This window comes from Amblyraja radiata, chromosome 25 (assembly GCF_010909765.2).
Source record: "Amblyraja radiata isolate CabotCenter1 chromosome 25, sAmbRad1.1.pri, whole genome shotgun sequence".
Lineage (NCBI taxonomy): Eukaryota > Metazoa > Chordata > Chondrichthyes > Rajiformes > Rajidae > Amblyraja > Amblyraja radiata.
The window spans coordinates 17,353,476-17,372,248 of NC_045980.1; the positions used below are offsets into that span (position 1 = coordinate 17,353,476).

Genomic DNA, 18,773 nt, shown 5'->3' on the forward strand with positions numbered 1-18,773 from the left:
ATGGGCGGGCTCGGCGACCGCAAGCCATCGGTCCTCATGAGCGAAATGCTCGCGCTGATGGATGGCCACCGGCCTTGCCTGCTCTTTGAATACACCTTCCTGGAGCAGTTGCCGGACGACATCCGCCTGCTGCTCTCAGGTGAGAACTTCGACGACCCCCGGCAGCTAGCAGAACGCGCCGACGAGCTGTGGCTGTTCAAGCAGCAGGGCAGCGATTTTCTCAATCGGTGTCAACAGCGCCCTGGAAAAAACAGCAACCAGGGTCCACGCCCACAAGGGGGCACAGCTTAGTCTCCCGCTCCAGGAGAAACCGGTACGAGAAAGTGGTGCTTCTACCACCTACCATGGGGATCCGTGGCCCGCCAATGCCGCTTGCCCTGCTCGCTTCCGGGAAATGCAGGGGCCATGCCGCCAGTAAGCACCTCGGCGGTCGGCCAGATAAACCGCCTGTATGCATGGGACCGACACTCAGGACGACGATTCCTGGTGGAGTCAGCGTTTTGCCCACATCAGGGGTGGACACTCATTCTGGGAAGCGGGGGCCCTTGTTAACTGCCACGAATGGCAGCACTATACAGACTTACGGCGTCCACACGATCCCGCTCATCTTTGGCACTCATCATTTTACCTGGCCATTCACCATTGCCAACGTGTCCCAGCCATTGCTGGGCACTGATTTCCTGCGGGCTCAATCACTGTTAGTCGATGTGAGGGGCCAACGCCTCGTTCGTCTTTGCTTTTGGTTCCGTGCCTATAGTTCTGGGGGGGGGGGGGGGGGGTCCTGTGGTAGTCCCTGGTGGTTAGCCACTCGTGGTGCGAACCCTCAGCTCTGGGGGTTGGGTCATGTGACTTGGTATAGTGGGGAAGAGCAGGTCACCCCTGAGGTATATATACTGTTGGTAACGCCCTTGCCCCTTGTGGTTCTGAGAGCTGTTGTGTGTTAACTTAATAAAGATCACTTTGACAACACGTGTCTCGCTATAGCTCCACTGACTCACTGTCAGAATGAGGCCGCACGCAAATTGGAGGAACAGCATCGTATATATATCACTTGGGCAGCTTACAAGTATGAACATTGATTTCTCTAATATCAAGTAACACTGCATTCGCTTTCTTCCCCCCCCCCCCCCACTGTTTGCATCCATGTATCCATTTGTTATCACCTCTTCCCCAGCCAACAACAGGCCATGATGGGCTCCGCTCTTTCTTGGTCATTGTTGCCGGCCTGCTTTGTTGTGGCCTTTTCGTGCCTGTAGTTACCTCCCCTCCACTTTCAGTCTGAAGAAGGGTCCTGACCTAAAACATCACCCATCCTTTTTCTCGAGAGATGCCACTGAGTTATGCCACTGACTTTGTGTCTATCTCAGTTGTGCTCCAACTGGATTTACCATTACCACATCATGAACAAGGAAAAGGAGAACCATCATAATTTCCACTACAAATTGACATTAACAACTCCAATTCTAAAATAAATAGAGGAATGACTATTTGTCCAAGTCCCTGCCCATTCTTGTTGAGTAGCACAGAAATCCAAGGGTCAAGTAGCCACCGATACTAATCGAATGACGTGCAAGCGAATTCTGGAAACTAACAACTTCAAATATGAAGAGGAAGAATAACTATTAATTAAAAATAGGAAGATAAAAATAAATTATATTGCTCATGGTAATAGTGACAACTGCCAATTACAGTACAGCACAAATATGGAAAAGTGTTGCTTTTAACCTTGAACAATCAATTATGCAACACCTCAACAGGTTGGAATGCAAAAAGATCTCAGAAATGAGAACATCCTCAGACTTTCAGATTTTTATTGATCAATATCCTAACATTGTAATGTGACTCCACAGATTTAAGTGCCCATTTCACAAAACTTGAATACCAAGTAGTGTTATGGGAACAAAAGGCAAGATAGATAGGCCTGTTTATATTTCTTGCCTTCTTTCACAAAAATGTATATACATTTCTGAAATGCTCATACCAGTTTGCATTAATGGCATGCGTCTAAATTAGGAAAGCATATTTTCTTATTCATCCATGTGGTAGAGACTTATTTTGACACACACTTAAAAAATATTAAGCTAAATAAAGACGATTATAAAGCCCAAATTGGGCAGAAAAGGGAAACATAACTGATAGTTTAAGAACAACGTACAAATTATATTGTATACACGCTAAAAGAAGAATTTGTCCAGCAAATTTTGCATCTTTTTTTAAATCGTACTCAATGTCAGCAAAGATACAGTATTCATCTCAAAACCAGTCTTACCTTCTTGTGCTTTTTGGCCATCCATTTGTCCCAGTTGTTCAACATGTCCAGCCATTTGGATTCCCGTTGTCGAAGTACCTCAGGTGGTATTTCAGATTGCCTGGAAAAGATTTGCATATTACTCTTCAGACTGGAAGCTCAATTAAAGTTAAGAACAGTGGCACAGTCACAGGCTCACTTTCGAAGATTGTGACGAGTGAGGATATATCTAGAACTGCTTATTCAAATATTACCAGAAGAGACGAAAGCACATCCAAAATGACGAAGACTTTAAAAATGCAAAATGTGTTGACATGAAAGCTTAAACTAAAATATTATTTTAGGCACTGGAGCAAGGATAGATTGCACTACGTAGAATTGTGATTAGATTTAAAATGACACATTTTGAAAGCATGTTCAAAAGAAAAATTAAGCACTTATCCCATCTCTCAAATTTCAAAATATTGTACATGAAAAGCAGCACTTTGGTACAAGACCTTATGCAGGCAAATACAACAGCTATTTTATACACCAAGATCTATGAATGCGCAGTTTATGGTGGCATTGGTAGAAAGCACTGGTACATTTGTTGGGCTTCAAAGTCTACAGATCTATTAATAGTTTCTCACATATTCCCACGATTCCTACAAAGAACTGCAGCTCCAACATTCAAAGGCAGTCCTCCTTCAGTACAGAAATACTTTAAAAGATTTAAGGAAAACATTACACGCACTATTTTTTAACAAGTATACAGTACTACAAATTAATACAGATTAAAAAATATCTAATCTACTTGCCAATATAATGGAGTTTTGCTCTAAGTGCCTAGACATATATTGACAGCTAATTTCACCTTGCAAGTGATTCCAATCTGCTTCATCTATTAATCTGGGCCACATCCCAGATCTGATGAAATGTTACAGACAGTACTACCCGTCATATACTACTGTAAACAAAAAGACGGACACAGAAAGCTGGAGTAACTCAATGGATCAGGCCGCATCTCTGGAGAAAAGGAATAGGTGAGGTTTGGGGTCGAAACCGTTCTTCGGACTGAGTCAGGGAAAAGGGAAACGAGAAATATAGGGCAAATGAATGGAAAATATGGGAAAAAGCAATGATAATTAAGGAAAGGTGGAGCCTATTGTTGCCTGTGGGACAGGTGATAATGTTCCACAGGCACTGAAACACAATAGGATGACGGTGAAACTAGTACGATGACGAGGGTGGGCGAGGAACGGAGAGAGAGGGAATGCAATGTTCACATGAAGTTAGAGAAATTAATATTCATACCACTGGGTTACAAGCTGCCCAAACGAAATAATCCCGAGACATTTTCGCCACCTCCAACGGGATCCCACCACTGGCCACATCTTCCCATCTCCTCCCCTTTCTGCTTTCCGCAAAGACCATTCCCTCCGTAACCCCCTGTTCAATTCGTCCCAAGCCATCCCCTCCCCTGGTACTTTCCCTTGCAACCGCAGGAAATGCTACACTTGTCGCTTTACCTCCCCCCTCGACTCCATCCAAGGACCCAAGCAGTCTTTCCAGGCGAGGCAGAGGCTCACCTGCACCTCCTCCAACCTCATCTATTGCATCCGCTGTTCCAGGTGTCAACTGCTCTACATCGGTGAGACCTAGTGCAGGCTTGGCGATCGCTTCGCCCAACTCTTCCGTTCAGTTCGCAACAATCAACCTGATCTCCCGATGGCTCAGCACTTCAACGCCCCCTCCCACTCCGAATCAGACCTTTCTGTCCTGGGCCTCCTCCATGGCCAGAGTGAGTCCCACCGTAAATTGGAGGCGCAGCACCTCATATTTTGCTTGGGTAGTTTACACCCCAGCGGTATAAACATTGACGTCTCCAATTTCAGGCAGTCCTTGCTTTCTCCCTCCTTCCCCTCTCCTTCCCAGCTCTCCCACAGTCTGTCTCCGCCTCTTCCTTTCTTTATCCCGCCCCCCCTGACATCGAAGAAGGGTCTCGACCCAAAACGTCGCCTATTCCTTCACTCCAGAGATGCTTCCTCACCCACTGAGTTTCTCCAACATTTTTGTCCACCTTTGATTTTTCCAGCATCTGCAGTAATTTCTGAAACAAACTGAACTAAATGCGAGGTGCTTTTCCTCCAATTTACATTTGACCTCACTCTGACAATGGAGGAGCATCTGCAGTTTCTTCCTACACATTTGGGAACTGTGTCCAGGTGATCTAGAGAATGGTCTGAACTCACTTTGATCTGAACACACTCGTTTCAAATGTTCTCTCAGCTGTTGCTTGTGGTGCGTTGGCCTCGAACAAATAGATTATCTGGGTAATGTAAAAGTGGAGTGAGGAATTGTAGCTGCTGGATGCATCCACCACTGCTCCTGAACTAGTCATGACTTGCAATGACCATTTCTAACAGGAGCACATACAATCTGTTTCTTGCCTGCTTGGTTGGACTTTATATTCCACTCCTAATGCTACTAGATAACACACATCTACTTTTCCAACCGTCCCATTTTCATACGCTGTTGGGAAACAGAACAATGCAGAAGTGTCTCTATTTTGTGATTGCTTCCTGCTTTAGTGATTACTAGCCTCACTATTTCAAACTGGGTTTGACATTAAGCAGTACCAATACTAGGTGCAATATGGAAAAATATCACTTTAAAAGCTGAATTTATCAAAGTATGATCTTTTTATTTTAAACTATAGAAAAAGGAACATTCCTTCCTGAAGTTTCCTACTGTATCAGAAGCCATATTAATTTGCTTTATGAAAAACTAATTTGAGGGTTTACATCAAGTTTATCACTCTTAACTTAACTGAAATCAAGTCAAACAGGATGCCATGGCCTTCAGAGAAAATACTAGCCATTTCCTTTCGCAGCATTATAAACACCATTTAACACAAATTAACTTTAAACAGAGTGTGAATTAAAACCCATTACTATTTTACTGGAATGGATGATCATTCTGATTTAATGTTTATGGCAGGACTATAACTGTAATTCCCTTGGCTGGATAACTGACTCACGTGAAAGGTATCCTGCTCTCCTCACAACAAAACGCCGGTGATTTAAATCAATCCAGCACCTGCATTATGGTAAACTTGGCACTGGATTATTTGATCTTCTCTAGATTCGAAATAAATTCATGTCATAGGACCAGAATTAGGCCACACCCATCGAGTCTACTCTGCTGATCTACCTTTCCCACCCAACCCGATTCTCCTCCCTTCTCCCCATACCCTTTGACACCCTTACCAATAAGCTTAGGATTGTGCCTGGGAGACAGTATCTCCTGAATTTGAGTCCCATAAATGGGTGGCACGGAAGCACAGGGGTAGAGTTACTGCCTCACAACATCAGAGACCCGGGTTCGATCATGACGACAGGTGCTGTCTGTACGGAGTTTATACGTTATTCCCGTGACCGCTTGGGTTTTCAGAAGGAAGCAGAGGGTGACAGTAGCAGCTTTATTTTCCAGTCTGAAGGCCCGTGATCAGTGGTGTGCTTTCAGGGCAGGTGCTCGACCCATTTTGTTTGTCATGTATATCATTAGATGAGAAGGTATAAGGCATTGTTAGTAATATGTGGTATAATACAGTGAGGAAGGTTATCAAAAATTAGAGGGATCTTACTCATCTGGGTAAGTTGGCCAAAGAATGTTAAATGGAGTTTAATTTAAATAAGTGCAAATTGTTGCATTCTTGGAAGTTAAACAGTAGGGCTCGAGAGTGTTGTAAAACAAATTGACCCTGGAGTACAAGTACATACTCCAGGGTCATTTCCCTGAAAGTGGCGTCACAGGTGGACAGGGTGGTGAAGGTGGCTTTTGGCTAGTTGTCTTTTGCAGGTAAGTACACAGAGTATAACATTTGGGATGTTACTTGCAGTTGTACAAGATGTTGGTGTGGTCACATTTGAAGAACTCAGTTTTGCCGGAAAGATGCCTTTGAGTTGGAAAGAGTGCAGAGAAGGTTTAAGAGGTCGCTGCCAGAATTCGAGGGACTGGGTAAGCAAGACACATACCCAATACAGCACAGCTTGCCATTGCCGTGGACAAGCACCACCTGCCTCTTGTTTTTTGGACCTCCAACATCATATTCATCACTCCTGTTAGATTTTAGAAGAAGGCAGGTACAGGATACAGAGTTGGATGATCAGCCATGATCATATTGAATGGCGGTGCAGGCTCGAAGGGCCGAATGGCCTACTCCTGCACCTATTTTCTACGTTTCTATGTGCTGGAAGCTACCCCCTCCTTTTCTCTTTGTTTGGCTACACAGTTCAATGCTGATCACTGGCCCCAGGAAAGTCTAAAAATAAAATCCTAAAGATATCAGAATATAGAAGTATCAAATGCTTCTTTTGTTACACTTGGAACACACAACTCTGTCAAATTATTTTTTCTGAGATTTAAATACATGTTAGTAAATTGAAAGTAAAACACTCCAAGCTCCAACCAATTGTAAAGATAGCTCATCTTTACTAAAGAGGTACCAAAGATTAAGTAAATACTTTTGTTTGATGCGGAGAAGAGCTTATTTCTGATATTCAGAACATAGTAAGATTAAAAAGTACACTTTAGATTGTGCAGTAGATATTGGAAATAAAAACATTTAAGTTAAAACATAGAACAGGTTCAGATGAAATGCATGGGATGGAACTGCAGATGCGGGTTAATCCCAAAGATAGACACAAAATGCGGGAGTAACTCAGTGGGTCAGGCAGCATCTCTGGAGAAAAGGAATAGATGCTATATTCAGTTGCTTCTTATAGTGACAAAATAGATCTTAAGACAAGAATATTTTCAGTAGTTTAAAATAATTGAAACAATTTTCCGCAGCACGCTGCAAAAGCAATTCCAATGGCCAACAGTAATAGTAGCTCATCGCCAGCTAACACTAGCTACCAAAGCAAAAGCTTAATTCGGGACTTTTTGACATACAAGGCCAAGAGAGGCAATGGCTAAATGCTGGACTAACTTACAAATTTACAATTCAGACTTATATTTTTTGCCCTTTTAGACGAAAATACTACTACCAGGCAAAGATCTTCATGGGCAGCTTCCACTTAAATCCCCACAAGACACACGTTATTTTTCCCCCCCATTATAAAGTGTGCAACTGCAAAGAGCACAACTGCAAAGAGTAACTTATAACAAGCAGTCACTTCCTCAAACAGCATCCCCTACATTCACAAGGAAGTACTGCCAACAAATATAGTGCATTATTTAATATCTGACCACTTCTGTTCCAGAAACAAGCTTCAGCTTGCAAAATCCACTGAATTGGATCATACTGAAGTTCTCAACCTCATTTTTCGATGTAATTAAATAATACAAGCTCATGAATAAAGGTAACCCTCTCATTGAAAGAAAGATTCAGAACATTTAAAGATGAAACTCTCTTGCATAACCAATTGAAAATAACTGGATAGCACCAAGCTTAAATGTCCAACCTGACAGAACTAAATGTAATAAAAAGGGACCGCAGATGCTAGTTTATACCAAAGATAAATGGATACAATATGATGGAATAACCCAACAGATTAGGCAGCATCTCTGGAGAAAATGGATAGGTGCCATTTCAGGTAGAGACCTTTCTTCAGACTCACATCTGAAGAAGGTTTTGGACCCGAAACAGGGTGATACAATTGACGGTGATACAATTTTTGGATATTATTTTCCAATATTGTGAACTGCAAAGATTCCTAACTTTTAGCCAACAATTCTTACATTGCTTACATTACGTTGGTCAGATCATCCAAACTAATTTCCACCATCAATGTGTGCCGCTAGGGAAATTGGGTAACCCTGCCAGGCATTGAACATGACATCTATGCCACTCAGAGACTGACTGGAAGAGACTGACTTTGGTGCCTTCCCACACAGTGGGAAACTCTGATTCTGCTGTGTGGGGATGTTTTATGTCAAACCCTATAGTGTGTTGTGTCCCTTTTTTTATTGTTTGGCTGTATGGGAATTTCATTTCACTGCGCCACCTGGCACATGTGATGAATAAATCTATCTTGTATCTTGTATCAACAGCAATGCATGGGGAGGTGATGTGACTGGATCTCAGTCAAACGCACTGATGATGCAACTTCCTGTGTTTCACATAGCATTGGCGTGGAAATCCATGGAGAAGTTTTCTGTCTGTGTTTTTTGGAGCAGTACAAGATTTAATACACAGGCAATCCAAAAAGGAAAGTTGAGAAGCCTCAGATCTCTACAATCATCTGAGTGGAAGCAAAAGTTTTTATAAAGTATATATACTTTTTTTTAAAGTTAGGAGCAGCTTGTAACAATTTACTTGCACAAAATATATCTGTCTTTCTGGAAACTGGGTAAATTACTGAGATAAATAATAGCTTATTTACATTCCACAACTATCTCTGCAACTATATGTCACATCACAATAGGGACTAAAGACCGAGAGATTCTAATTCCTGGTATGGCTCATACAATCAACCTACAAGTTAGAAGGCAATCTGACCTGCTACCTTAAAACCAGAAGGAAGCCATGTATTGTCATTTGTTCCAGCTAATATGCAGACTGGTCAATCCAACCCATTCCTGTTTGCACATTGCAATTCAAAATTAAAATACACATTCTCCTTTTCCATCTCTTCTTCAAAATAAGATTTTTAAACTAAACGTGATGACTAAGCTTTGTTAAAAATTAAGGGGCACAACAGACCAAAGCTGCTGGAAACTGGAGCAAAGAACAAACTGCTGGAGGAACTCAACGGGTCAGGAAGCATCTGTGAATGCAAAGGGATAGTCAATGTTTCGGGTCTAGACCCTACATCGGTCCCAGCACTCATTCTAAATCTCACAATCCTTAGGAATGAAGGATAAATTCACCTGAAATAAGTATCAGGGAGATAACCTCAGTCGCTGTTTTTGAAAGAAAAGGGAATGGTATGGGATGGAGATTTTAGTAACAAGTAGGGCTAGAAGCAGTTCAAATGAAGTATCATATATGCCCAACAGTAAACTCTTGGTTAGATTATCAAGTTTAGTGTGAAATAATGGCCAAGAGATGGTGACAGATATGGTCAGTACTGTCAATTAACAAAACCACTACTTATTTGGAACTGGATATTGGAACCAATAATAACGTTCATCTCTTCAGACTATTTTCCATTCCTGCCAGAACTTCATTGATAAGTACAAGTACACTGTGCTGGTGTCCGGCCTGCAGAGTCGATGCTGGTGATCTGGGATGAGCAGGGATATGAAAGGAGAAAAAGATGAATCCGAGTTTCCAAAGTCTCAACTGGAAAACTTTCAAATATTTGCTTTTATGAACAACTACCTGAAGTGACCTGTGCACACAATGCAATGAATTTGGCCATGCTTTTTTCATTTGTACAGCCTACAGTCATTACAACCATCAGTCATCTACAGCCACCAGTCTCAGAAGGCTCCTGCCAAAACATGAACACATTTACCTCTGTAAAACAAGGAAAAGTGTTCAACTCAACTTCCTATCACACCATGTCACCTATTTTATCTCTATTATTAAAAACAGTTAATAAATGTTAATCATGTAAGTAGATTGCTGTAAAACCAATCTGATTCCCCAATTTTCATTGGGGAAGAAGTCTGCCATCTTTACTGAGTTTGATTCTGTACTGTCTTCTGACTCACCAAGTAAATGGTCAACTTTTAATTATATTGGGGCAATTAGGGATGGACAATGAATGCCAGGATTTTCAATGACATCCACATTTCATGAATGATTTTTTTTTTTTTAAACCAGAGATCTGAGATTTTCCAACTTAACATGAAGTATCGTAAACAAACTATAAATATCTCTACGTGTATGAAGGAACTGCAGATGCTGGTTTTATCCAAAGATAGACACAAAATCCTCGAGTAACTCAGCGGGACAGGCAACATCTCTGGAGAGAAGGAATGGGTGACGCTTCAGGTCGAGACCCTTCTTCAGACTCTCGGAAATCTCTATACTGGATTTTAATTGCATTCGTAAAACAGAATCATTTTATCAGAAGGTGCCTTTAAAGTTTAGTTTTGGAAATTAACTCATGAAATGCAAATCAGCCACTAACCACTTTCTGAGAAGCAGATTATTTCAATGCATATCTGATAAAACGTAACCTATCATGCCACCTTTGAGACCTTCAATCCCTTACTTTCATATCCCTTATCATACCATATCTCGCACTCCAATTCCTTACTCTCAGAATCCTGTCTTTTATCCTAGTCAGGCTCATTACTGTCAAGCTCAAAATGACTTAGAAATTTCTCATATCCTCTCCCGATTTCTTGGCAAAAAAATATAACCTCAATGACTGTCCCATCCCCAAAATCACCCTGATGAACCTTAACTGTAATATTTCCAAAAATTAACCTTTTCAAAATATTGTGCACAAAAATGGAATAGCACAGTAGAGGGTTTCCCCACATGTATGCAAATATATACTATATGCACCCCTCTTCAATACTCCCATTTCAAGTTAAGCATCCTTAATAAATCACATCAATTTGTCCTATCAGTTATGGACACAAATCTGCATTTAACTTCCCCTCAAAATATTGTTGAGATTATACTATCTTTCTCCATGTCGTTTCCAGAGAGTTCACCACTTCATCAGAACTCAGCAAATGCAGTTTGATGCTGCTGTATCCATCCATCTCACCAAGCTGTCTCTGTTTCCCTGAAGCATGTTACCATCACATTCATTGTAACAGGTTCGAACTGTACAATGAATTTCAGCTTTATTTACATTTGAATCACAACCCTATTTCAAAGAATAACAAATGCACAGCACAAGGGTTGGGAAATGAGTGCACACCATCTAAATGGCAAACTAAACTTCTTACATTATCAAAAAGACCAAAGCAAACATTATCTAGCTAGAATAATCAGTCAATAATATTAAATCACAGTTACTACTGGACTTCCTGCAGAGGCCATGCACAGTTCTAATTAAAGAGGCCATGGACAGTTGCAAGTCTTCCGACAAAGACAGGTACAAGAACCTGCAGATGCTGCAATCTGGACCAAAACACAAACTACTGACCCACTGAGTTCTTCCAGTCGTTTTAAAAAATGAAAATAGTACTAGTAGTTCCACCCCCAGAAGTGCTTAGACAACACATACTCTATCATCAACCGTCACATCAAAACGCGTCTCACAAATAAAATTAATCAAAATCATCATTATTATGAGTGCTACTTAGGGAAGTTTAAATAAGTCAAGTGGAGGGGGGGGGGGGGAGGGGAGACGAAACAGTAGTGTGGCTGATAATAAGGTAAAGTCAAGGTAAATATAAATGTTAAAACAAGCAAGTTTAGCTTTCACCATCTAACCATTAACGTCAAGAACGCCTCACCTAATCCAAGTGACATTAAGGATGCTTGCACATCATTTAGAAATGCTAACCATACACTTCCAAATATGCATAATTGTGTAATTGAATGTCAAAATTTGTCTTTTCCCATCCATAGGACCACACCTCACCAATAAGGCGTGCCTGACATTTTTAAAATCCCAGCTAGATGTTACATCCTCAGTTTCAAAATAATGGGAATAGACTTATTTTAGAATGCCCAGAAATGCACTCTTATCTTTGACAGTAACAGAAAGAATATGAACCAATGAAACTTCAATGAAAGCAGTCATCAACTGCATACACATACATTCTGTAGGAAGGAACGTAGGAAGAATACATTGTTTCTTGCCCATTTCCTCAACCACTATAATAAGAATGTTGGTAAAATTAATCCAACTAATAAGAGCAAGAGGGAAAAAAAAAAAAATGTTGTTAGGGGTAGGATCCTAAACCATAGCAAGAAGAGGGACTGGCTTAAATGCAATTCTGCACACAGGCCAACTAAAATACATCATAGCTCACCAAGGTGGCAACGCGGTCACAAGGAGACGTTGGACAAACTTGAATTGTTTCCTCCAAAACAAAGGAGGCCGAGGGGAGACATGAGGGAAATATAAAATCATGAGGCAGTCTTTTATACAGAGCCAATTATAAGATAGCGCAGACAGTCAGAAGAGAACCCTTTTCACAGGATTGAAATACCAAAGACTAGAGGGCACAGCTTATAGGTAAGACAGGTAAAGTTTAAAAGGAAATGTGTGGGCATTTTTTTATTAAACTTACAGAGTGGTGGGTGCCTGGAACTCGCTGCCAGGGCCAGAGTAGATAGGATAGTGGTGTTTAAGTGGCTTTTAGATAGCCACATGGATTTGCAGGAAATGGAGGGATATCAATCATATGAAGGCAGATGAGATTTTCGTGGCATCATGTTTGGCACAAACATTGTGGGCTGAATGGCTTGTTCCTGTGCTGTATTTTTCTATGTGTAGGAAAGAATTGCAGATGCTGGTTTAAAATCGAAGGTGGACACAAAATGCTGGAGTAACTCAGCGGGCCAAGCAGCATCTCGGGAGAGAAGGAATGGGTGACGTTTCGGGTCGAGACCCCTCTTCAGACTGATGTCAGAGGAGTGGGTGGGATTTTTCTGTTCTATCTTATAAAAGAATCCAACAAATATCTTAAAGCCACAGTTTGAAGTTCCAAAACTTGAAAAATACTATTTTGATCTCGAACTCAAGGCAGAGACAGCACACAATTAAGACTTAATCCATTCATGTTTTAAAGTATTCATTTCAGCCCCACCCATTAATTTTGTGGGTTTTGCCACAACACGTAACATGGAAGAAAGTCAGACACCCAGATTCGATTGCTACATTTTGTTCAGTTGAAGGGTTACTGACTAGAATACAAGTTCCATTTCTCTCTCCGCCATTGCTGCCAATATTTGGATCATGTTTTATGTCAGCTAATTCCCAAAGTTTGCGAACAAGTTGGCCCACATTAAGTGAATATATTTTAGTTGTACTACAGTTATAAGTGCATTTGACAGGCAACTTCAACGGAGCCATGAAAACAGATGAAAATGCAAACACACATTCACAGAAACCACACGACCAACAACTTCCCACGTCACAAAAAGATTTAGCCTTGATTCCAAATCTTTCTATTTTAATGCAAGGCAGCTGGGAATAATATCAGTGATATTACTTCACCAAATCATTCCAAGTAATTGCGGTTAGCAAAACTTAAGGGAAAGAGAAAAACAGTACTTTGATTCAATTTATCACAGAAATTCCAGTTAATCACAAAAGTGCAAAGGTAATTCAACCAACTGATTGCAGGAACTTAACCATAAGGTGGGAATTCATAATTGTCTGGGGTAGCTGTGAGATAGCATAATGGGGTCAAGAGAGCAATAGAGGAAACTACTGACGCATGATTTCGACTGAAACTCAAAAGGTAGGATTCACAATTACCTCAGAGTATTTCTATTACATCAAAATCCATAAGTTCCACCCTCTCCCAAGCATCATTAACAACAAACTAGACGTACAGGTCCGAGCTAGTTATATATTTAGAGTAGTCTGGGTTCCAGAAATTATAGAAAGATTTGGCTCTGACAGTCAGTCATACAGCATGGAAACAGATCTTTCAGCTCAACTCAAATCTTCAATGCCGATCAAAATACCACATCTAAGCAAGTCCCATTTTCCCCACATTTGGCTCAAATCCATCCTAACCTTTCCAACCCATGAACATTTCCAAGTACTACAGCAATCTCATTCTGCATATCCATCACCCGCTGAGTGATAAAAAGTTACCCCTCAGGTTCCTATTATATCTTTCCATATTTACCTTAAACCGATGTCCTCAGGTTCTTGATTGCCCTAACCTGGGTAAAAGACAGTTTACCCTTATCTATTCCCCTCATGATTTATCACATAATTCTACAATTACACACAAAAAAAATAATCCAAATTACCACAACCGAAAACAAAACCCAAGCCACCACCACTATATCACTTCCTCTATTAAATCTGTATGAAGTAGGTTGTTCCGGTTGAAGACTAAACGAAGAAATGCATTTACTATTAATAGTTCAGAATTTCAGAATTAATATAGCAATGTTACAAAATTTTGAGATTTTAAAAATCAAGTCTGCAATTTATCTCATCAGATAAAGCATAAAAACAAGTTTCATTTGATACCTAATTGACTTTTATATCTTCAGTATTAAAAACGTTATGGCCATTTTCATACTCGGAAATTAGCATCTTGTTCCCTATTGCTTTTTCATTGACTTAACACAAAAGCTGTGATCGAGGACAGTCAAAAGCCCATAACTTTCTTAAAAATTAAGAGAACTGAATGAAATTTTCAGTTATTATATTGTATTGTATATCTTTATTGTTATTTTCCTGAGTACTCGCATACCCAGAGGAAACAAAAAAATGTTACTCAAACCAGTGTCCATTCAGTGTGCAGTAAAAAATAAATAAATAGAAATAAAAATACATATATCATGAACAAGTTTAACACTACTCTCAACTAAACATCAACAGGCGTTCCGATCGGCAGCGGCACGACAGTGGCTCTGTCCAGGTTGGTGGTTGGTGTGCGATACTTTGGCAGGGGGCAAAGTCCGTTTAACAGTCTTATAGCCTGCGGGAAGAAGCTGAGGAGCATCCTGCTGGTTTTGCAGCTAATGCTCCTGTACCTAATTAAATGCTTTAATTTCAGGTCATTCAAGTAAGATGTTTCATATTTGTTTCAGAATACTTCAATCCGTTATATACGTTATAGATTGAAGTATTCTGAAACAAATATGAAACATCTTACTTGAATGACCTGAAATTAAAGCATTTAATTAGTTAGTTATCTAATTGTAGCTAATTACAAAATTGACCGTTGTGACGGAAATAGTAATAAACACCCAGACTGCCTTGAAAATTCAAAAATCTGTTATTCTCAAAATCAGAACTTTAATATTATTATATTATATGCTGTAAGTCCATAACAGATAGGTAAATAAATTACAATTTCTAGCAATAGACCAAGTCTTTATGGAGAAGATCTGTTGCTAGCTGGTACATTGGCATATCATAATCAGTAGCATCATCATACTCCTCAGATTGTAACCAATAAGTAACTCTGTACACCTTGTTTTTCCTCAACTTTTCCATTTTGGCATTGTAAACTCCAAGTTTTTGCTCTTCAAACTACGCATGACATGCCTTTCTGCCCACTACTTTCCCATTAAGAATGTCCTGTAGATCATCACATTTGGAGTAGTCCAAATTCGGATAATCTCTGCGAATGCTGTCTAAATCAGTCGCTTTTGCTGGTCATTTGGATTGACAATTTTGCATTTCTTTTTCGGAGGCATCTGTTTAAAATGTGAAGGAAAAAACACTGAACAGCATTAACAGAAACAAGTTATTATTTGCAGTTTTAGAAAAAAGGTAGAAATAATAAAGTTAAACGCTAAAATAAATAGTAAATACCCAACAAAAAAATTCATATTCATCAGCTTCATCAAATCAATTAAATTCATCTAATCAATTAAGTTCATCTAAATTCAATTACTAGATCGAAACATCTATCCATTTAAGAAATGGCTATTTTTTTTAAATAGCCTAAGTATCCAAATAACAAACTAATCCCATTCACACAAGAATTCACAATAGAACATGATTTTTAAATCTCACTATCATGAACTTATGTCAAATGGAAGGAATTTAATGTTTAATTCCCATAAATTAATCTAGAAACATCCACTCTCAATATAATCAAAATTATTATTTTTTGCACAATACATATGACTTTAACTGTTGTGGATATTTAGTATAAAAATATTGTTTATGGATAGACAATGACACAAAATATAGACAATTTAGATGCTCTTATGACATGATTGTCCAAAAAAAAAAGAGAATTTTAATCATCTTGCGAGCGGGTGTTTCTGAAATGCGATAATTTGGAACATTGCTGTGAATTTTAACCACATATCAGCAGAAAAGACACTACTGATTCATATGGGGCCCAAATAACATTTTCGCAACGTAAAATTAGATTAAAGCCACCCCAAGAAGCACAATTATATGTGAAATAGACGACTTGTTTTGTCCTGATATTACAATCCGTCACGCTGAAGGCGTTGGAAGTCGCTTTTTACTTTAATCCAACTATTAAATTGTCCAGCGATTTAAACATTTAAAAAAACGGGAGTCCAATCGATTTTTCTTCATCGACTAGTAGCCCGAGGAAATCACTCTTCGACAAGCGATACAAACCTGCATTTTAATCCCGCCCCCTCCAAAAGGCGTCAAAGTCGCGCACACAGCCTGTGGCAGATCTGCAGCGCCGCTGAAGGTAGGTTTTGTAACATCGCTAATTAATAGTTCAGAACGTCTCTTCAACTACCCAGTGGGTAGTACCCACTATGAAGTTTTACATTATAATTATTGTACCACAAAATGTAGAGAATACATTAAATAATTTCTTATTCTGCCAACAGAAGAATAATATAAATAGGAAGTATCAATGTGCGAGTTCGGTATTTCGATAAACGCAAGGAATCATGGAATTTGTCAAAGGTAATTCGGGATTTAAAAAAAAGCGAACGCAGCGCTGTATAAACTGTGTATAAATTATTAACTATTCTACCAAGGAATTACTCTAGAATTCTGTCAACTCAATAGCTTCCTTTCTTATTTTGTTGTTCACACTACTTACAGTCCCAGTTCAGTTCGTTGATCTGCAATTATGAGATTCAAAAAGTTAAATAATTTATTATTTTCATTTAATCCTTAATGTGTTTGCTACTGGAATAAGAAAATATTACTTGTGTTTAAAACATTTTCTTATCTTTATTCATAATTTATGTGTAAAAATATATTTAATCTGAGGCAGGCAGTGACTGTATCCATGTGATGTGGGCTGATGCTTTACCTGTACCGTTAAGGCAAAGATTAAGTTCCGAGGAAAACTGAGTACATGGTTGGCCCTATGAAGGAGCCGCAAATCCGATATAAGACATTTAATTGCGAATTGCCCGCCCATTAGTTTTGGTTAGATTGAGTGGAGGGTCTGTGCTGTTCCAGGTTTGCGTTGGTTGCGGTGTTTCCCCCAGCCATCTCGCCCAGTGCACGTTGACCAGCACAGTTCGCCTGCCCTTGTTAGCAGAGGCTCTTTGTGCAGGTGTTATCCGAAGCAAACGTTTTGTGGAAGTTCTAAGTTAGGATCGGGCACGCAGCGAACTAGCGAGAGGACTATCAGGTCAGGTCAGCCCAGGTTGGCGAGTGGACGAAGGATGGATTTTAATGGCTCGTTATTAAATTGTTTCGTCTTCCCCCACCCAACTGTCGACAAAGTCTGACTGAGAAAATGCTCCCACTCATATTACGGGTTGGCTCTGCGTTTGCCCACTCACTGGGGCGGGCGGCGCCTCCTTCAAAGAGAGCGAGAACAGGTCCAGTCAGCTGGGGAGCTGCGACCCACGCCTGAGTGAAGCCTCTAGTTTGGCTGCGGTTCAAATGGCTGCAAATTCTCATAATTATCACCGTCTCCCGGTCACCCGGACCTGGCTCCCAACTGTGTGCCCTGACAGACTGGAACCAACCCCAGAGGTTAAAGCGACAGCGTCTTTATTTAAGCCAACTTGTAATTCGTGTAAATCAATATCAAATTTGAATGGTTGTGAGTCGGGCTAATGCCAGGTATTTGATAATTGACAGGTTCGTTCCAGGCATTCTTGCGTTTTCAAGGCTGGTGCTTTATTGAGTCAATAATTTAAATAGATACAATTGTGGATTTGTGCAGCCTGCAATACGCTGTGGCCCACTACTGACATATTTGACAGATACATTTATTTATAAATCTCATTGAAATAAATACACAGGTCCGTACACACACAGTAGCTCAGCTGGCGAGAATGTTTATCCCGAATGACCCATGACCTGGGCATGCGCAGTTGAAATACCAAACTCAATTATAGGAACAACTTGAATCTCAGTTCTGTTCTTAGTCCACATTGGGGGTTTTTTTTAAATGCTTCAGATGGATTAAAAAGCGATCCAATATTTGGTTTTTAAACTTGCTACACAAGTCATTGCTATGGTGAACTAAAGATTCTATGCTGGGAAAATTTGACCATTTGGAAAATTATATGCTAAGATCTGCACGAGATCTGGCAACATGAAACTGAAATGCACATGATTATCACATTCTGCGTCAGTTATAATGGGTCTAATTCATTACCCTCCTCTTTCAAGGTTAAAGTTACATTAGTGATTTTGTGACCAACATGCTTTAGTCAAGTTAAGAGTCAAGAGTTTTATTGTCATATGTCCCGAAAGAGAAAAAATCTCTTGTGCAATGTCAGTAGCAAAAGTAGAGAAATGTAGATCTAACTTATAGCATACTAACGTGTACAAAGGTGTGCTGGATGTTTGGTTGGAATCTATTGTTCCAAATTTCTCAGCAATTCAATACCTTAAGTTGTAATGCAATTAAGACAATTTATTTGGGAACCTTTAAAAAGGCAACATTTATTCTGATATACTTCACAATTGAGAATGTGAACTGCAAAAGTTGGGAACTTAAGAAATTATAACCAGATATGCCATTCAATAATCAAATGATATACCAAGATGGAAGGAATTTCAGTAGA

At 39.8% G+C, this 18,773-nt stretch overlaps 1 protein-coding gene across 1 annotated transcript in view; it reads right to left on the reverse strand.

Annotated features, from left to right (window-relative positions):
- tbc1d10a (TBC1 domain family member 10A) overlaps nucleotides 1-18,773 on the reverse strand; it is a 78,662-nt gene that overhangs the window by 42,638 nt on the left and 17,251 nt on the right. The window contains exon 2 of the mRNA XM_033043319.1: nucleotides 2,270-2,369. Coding sequence (XP_032899210.1) covers nucleotides 2,270-2,369 — 100 coding nt within the window. The remainder of the gene's footprint in view (nucleotides 1-2,269; nucleotides 2,370-18,773) is intronic.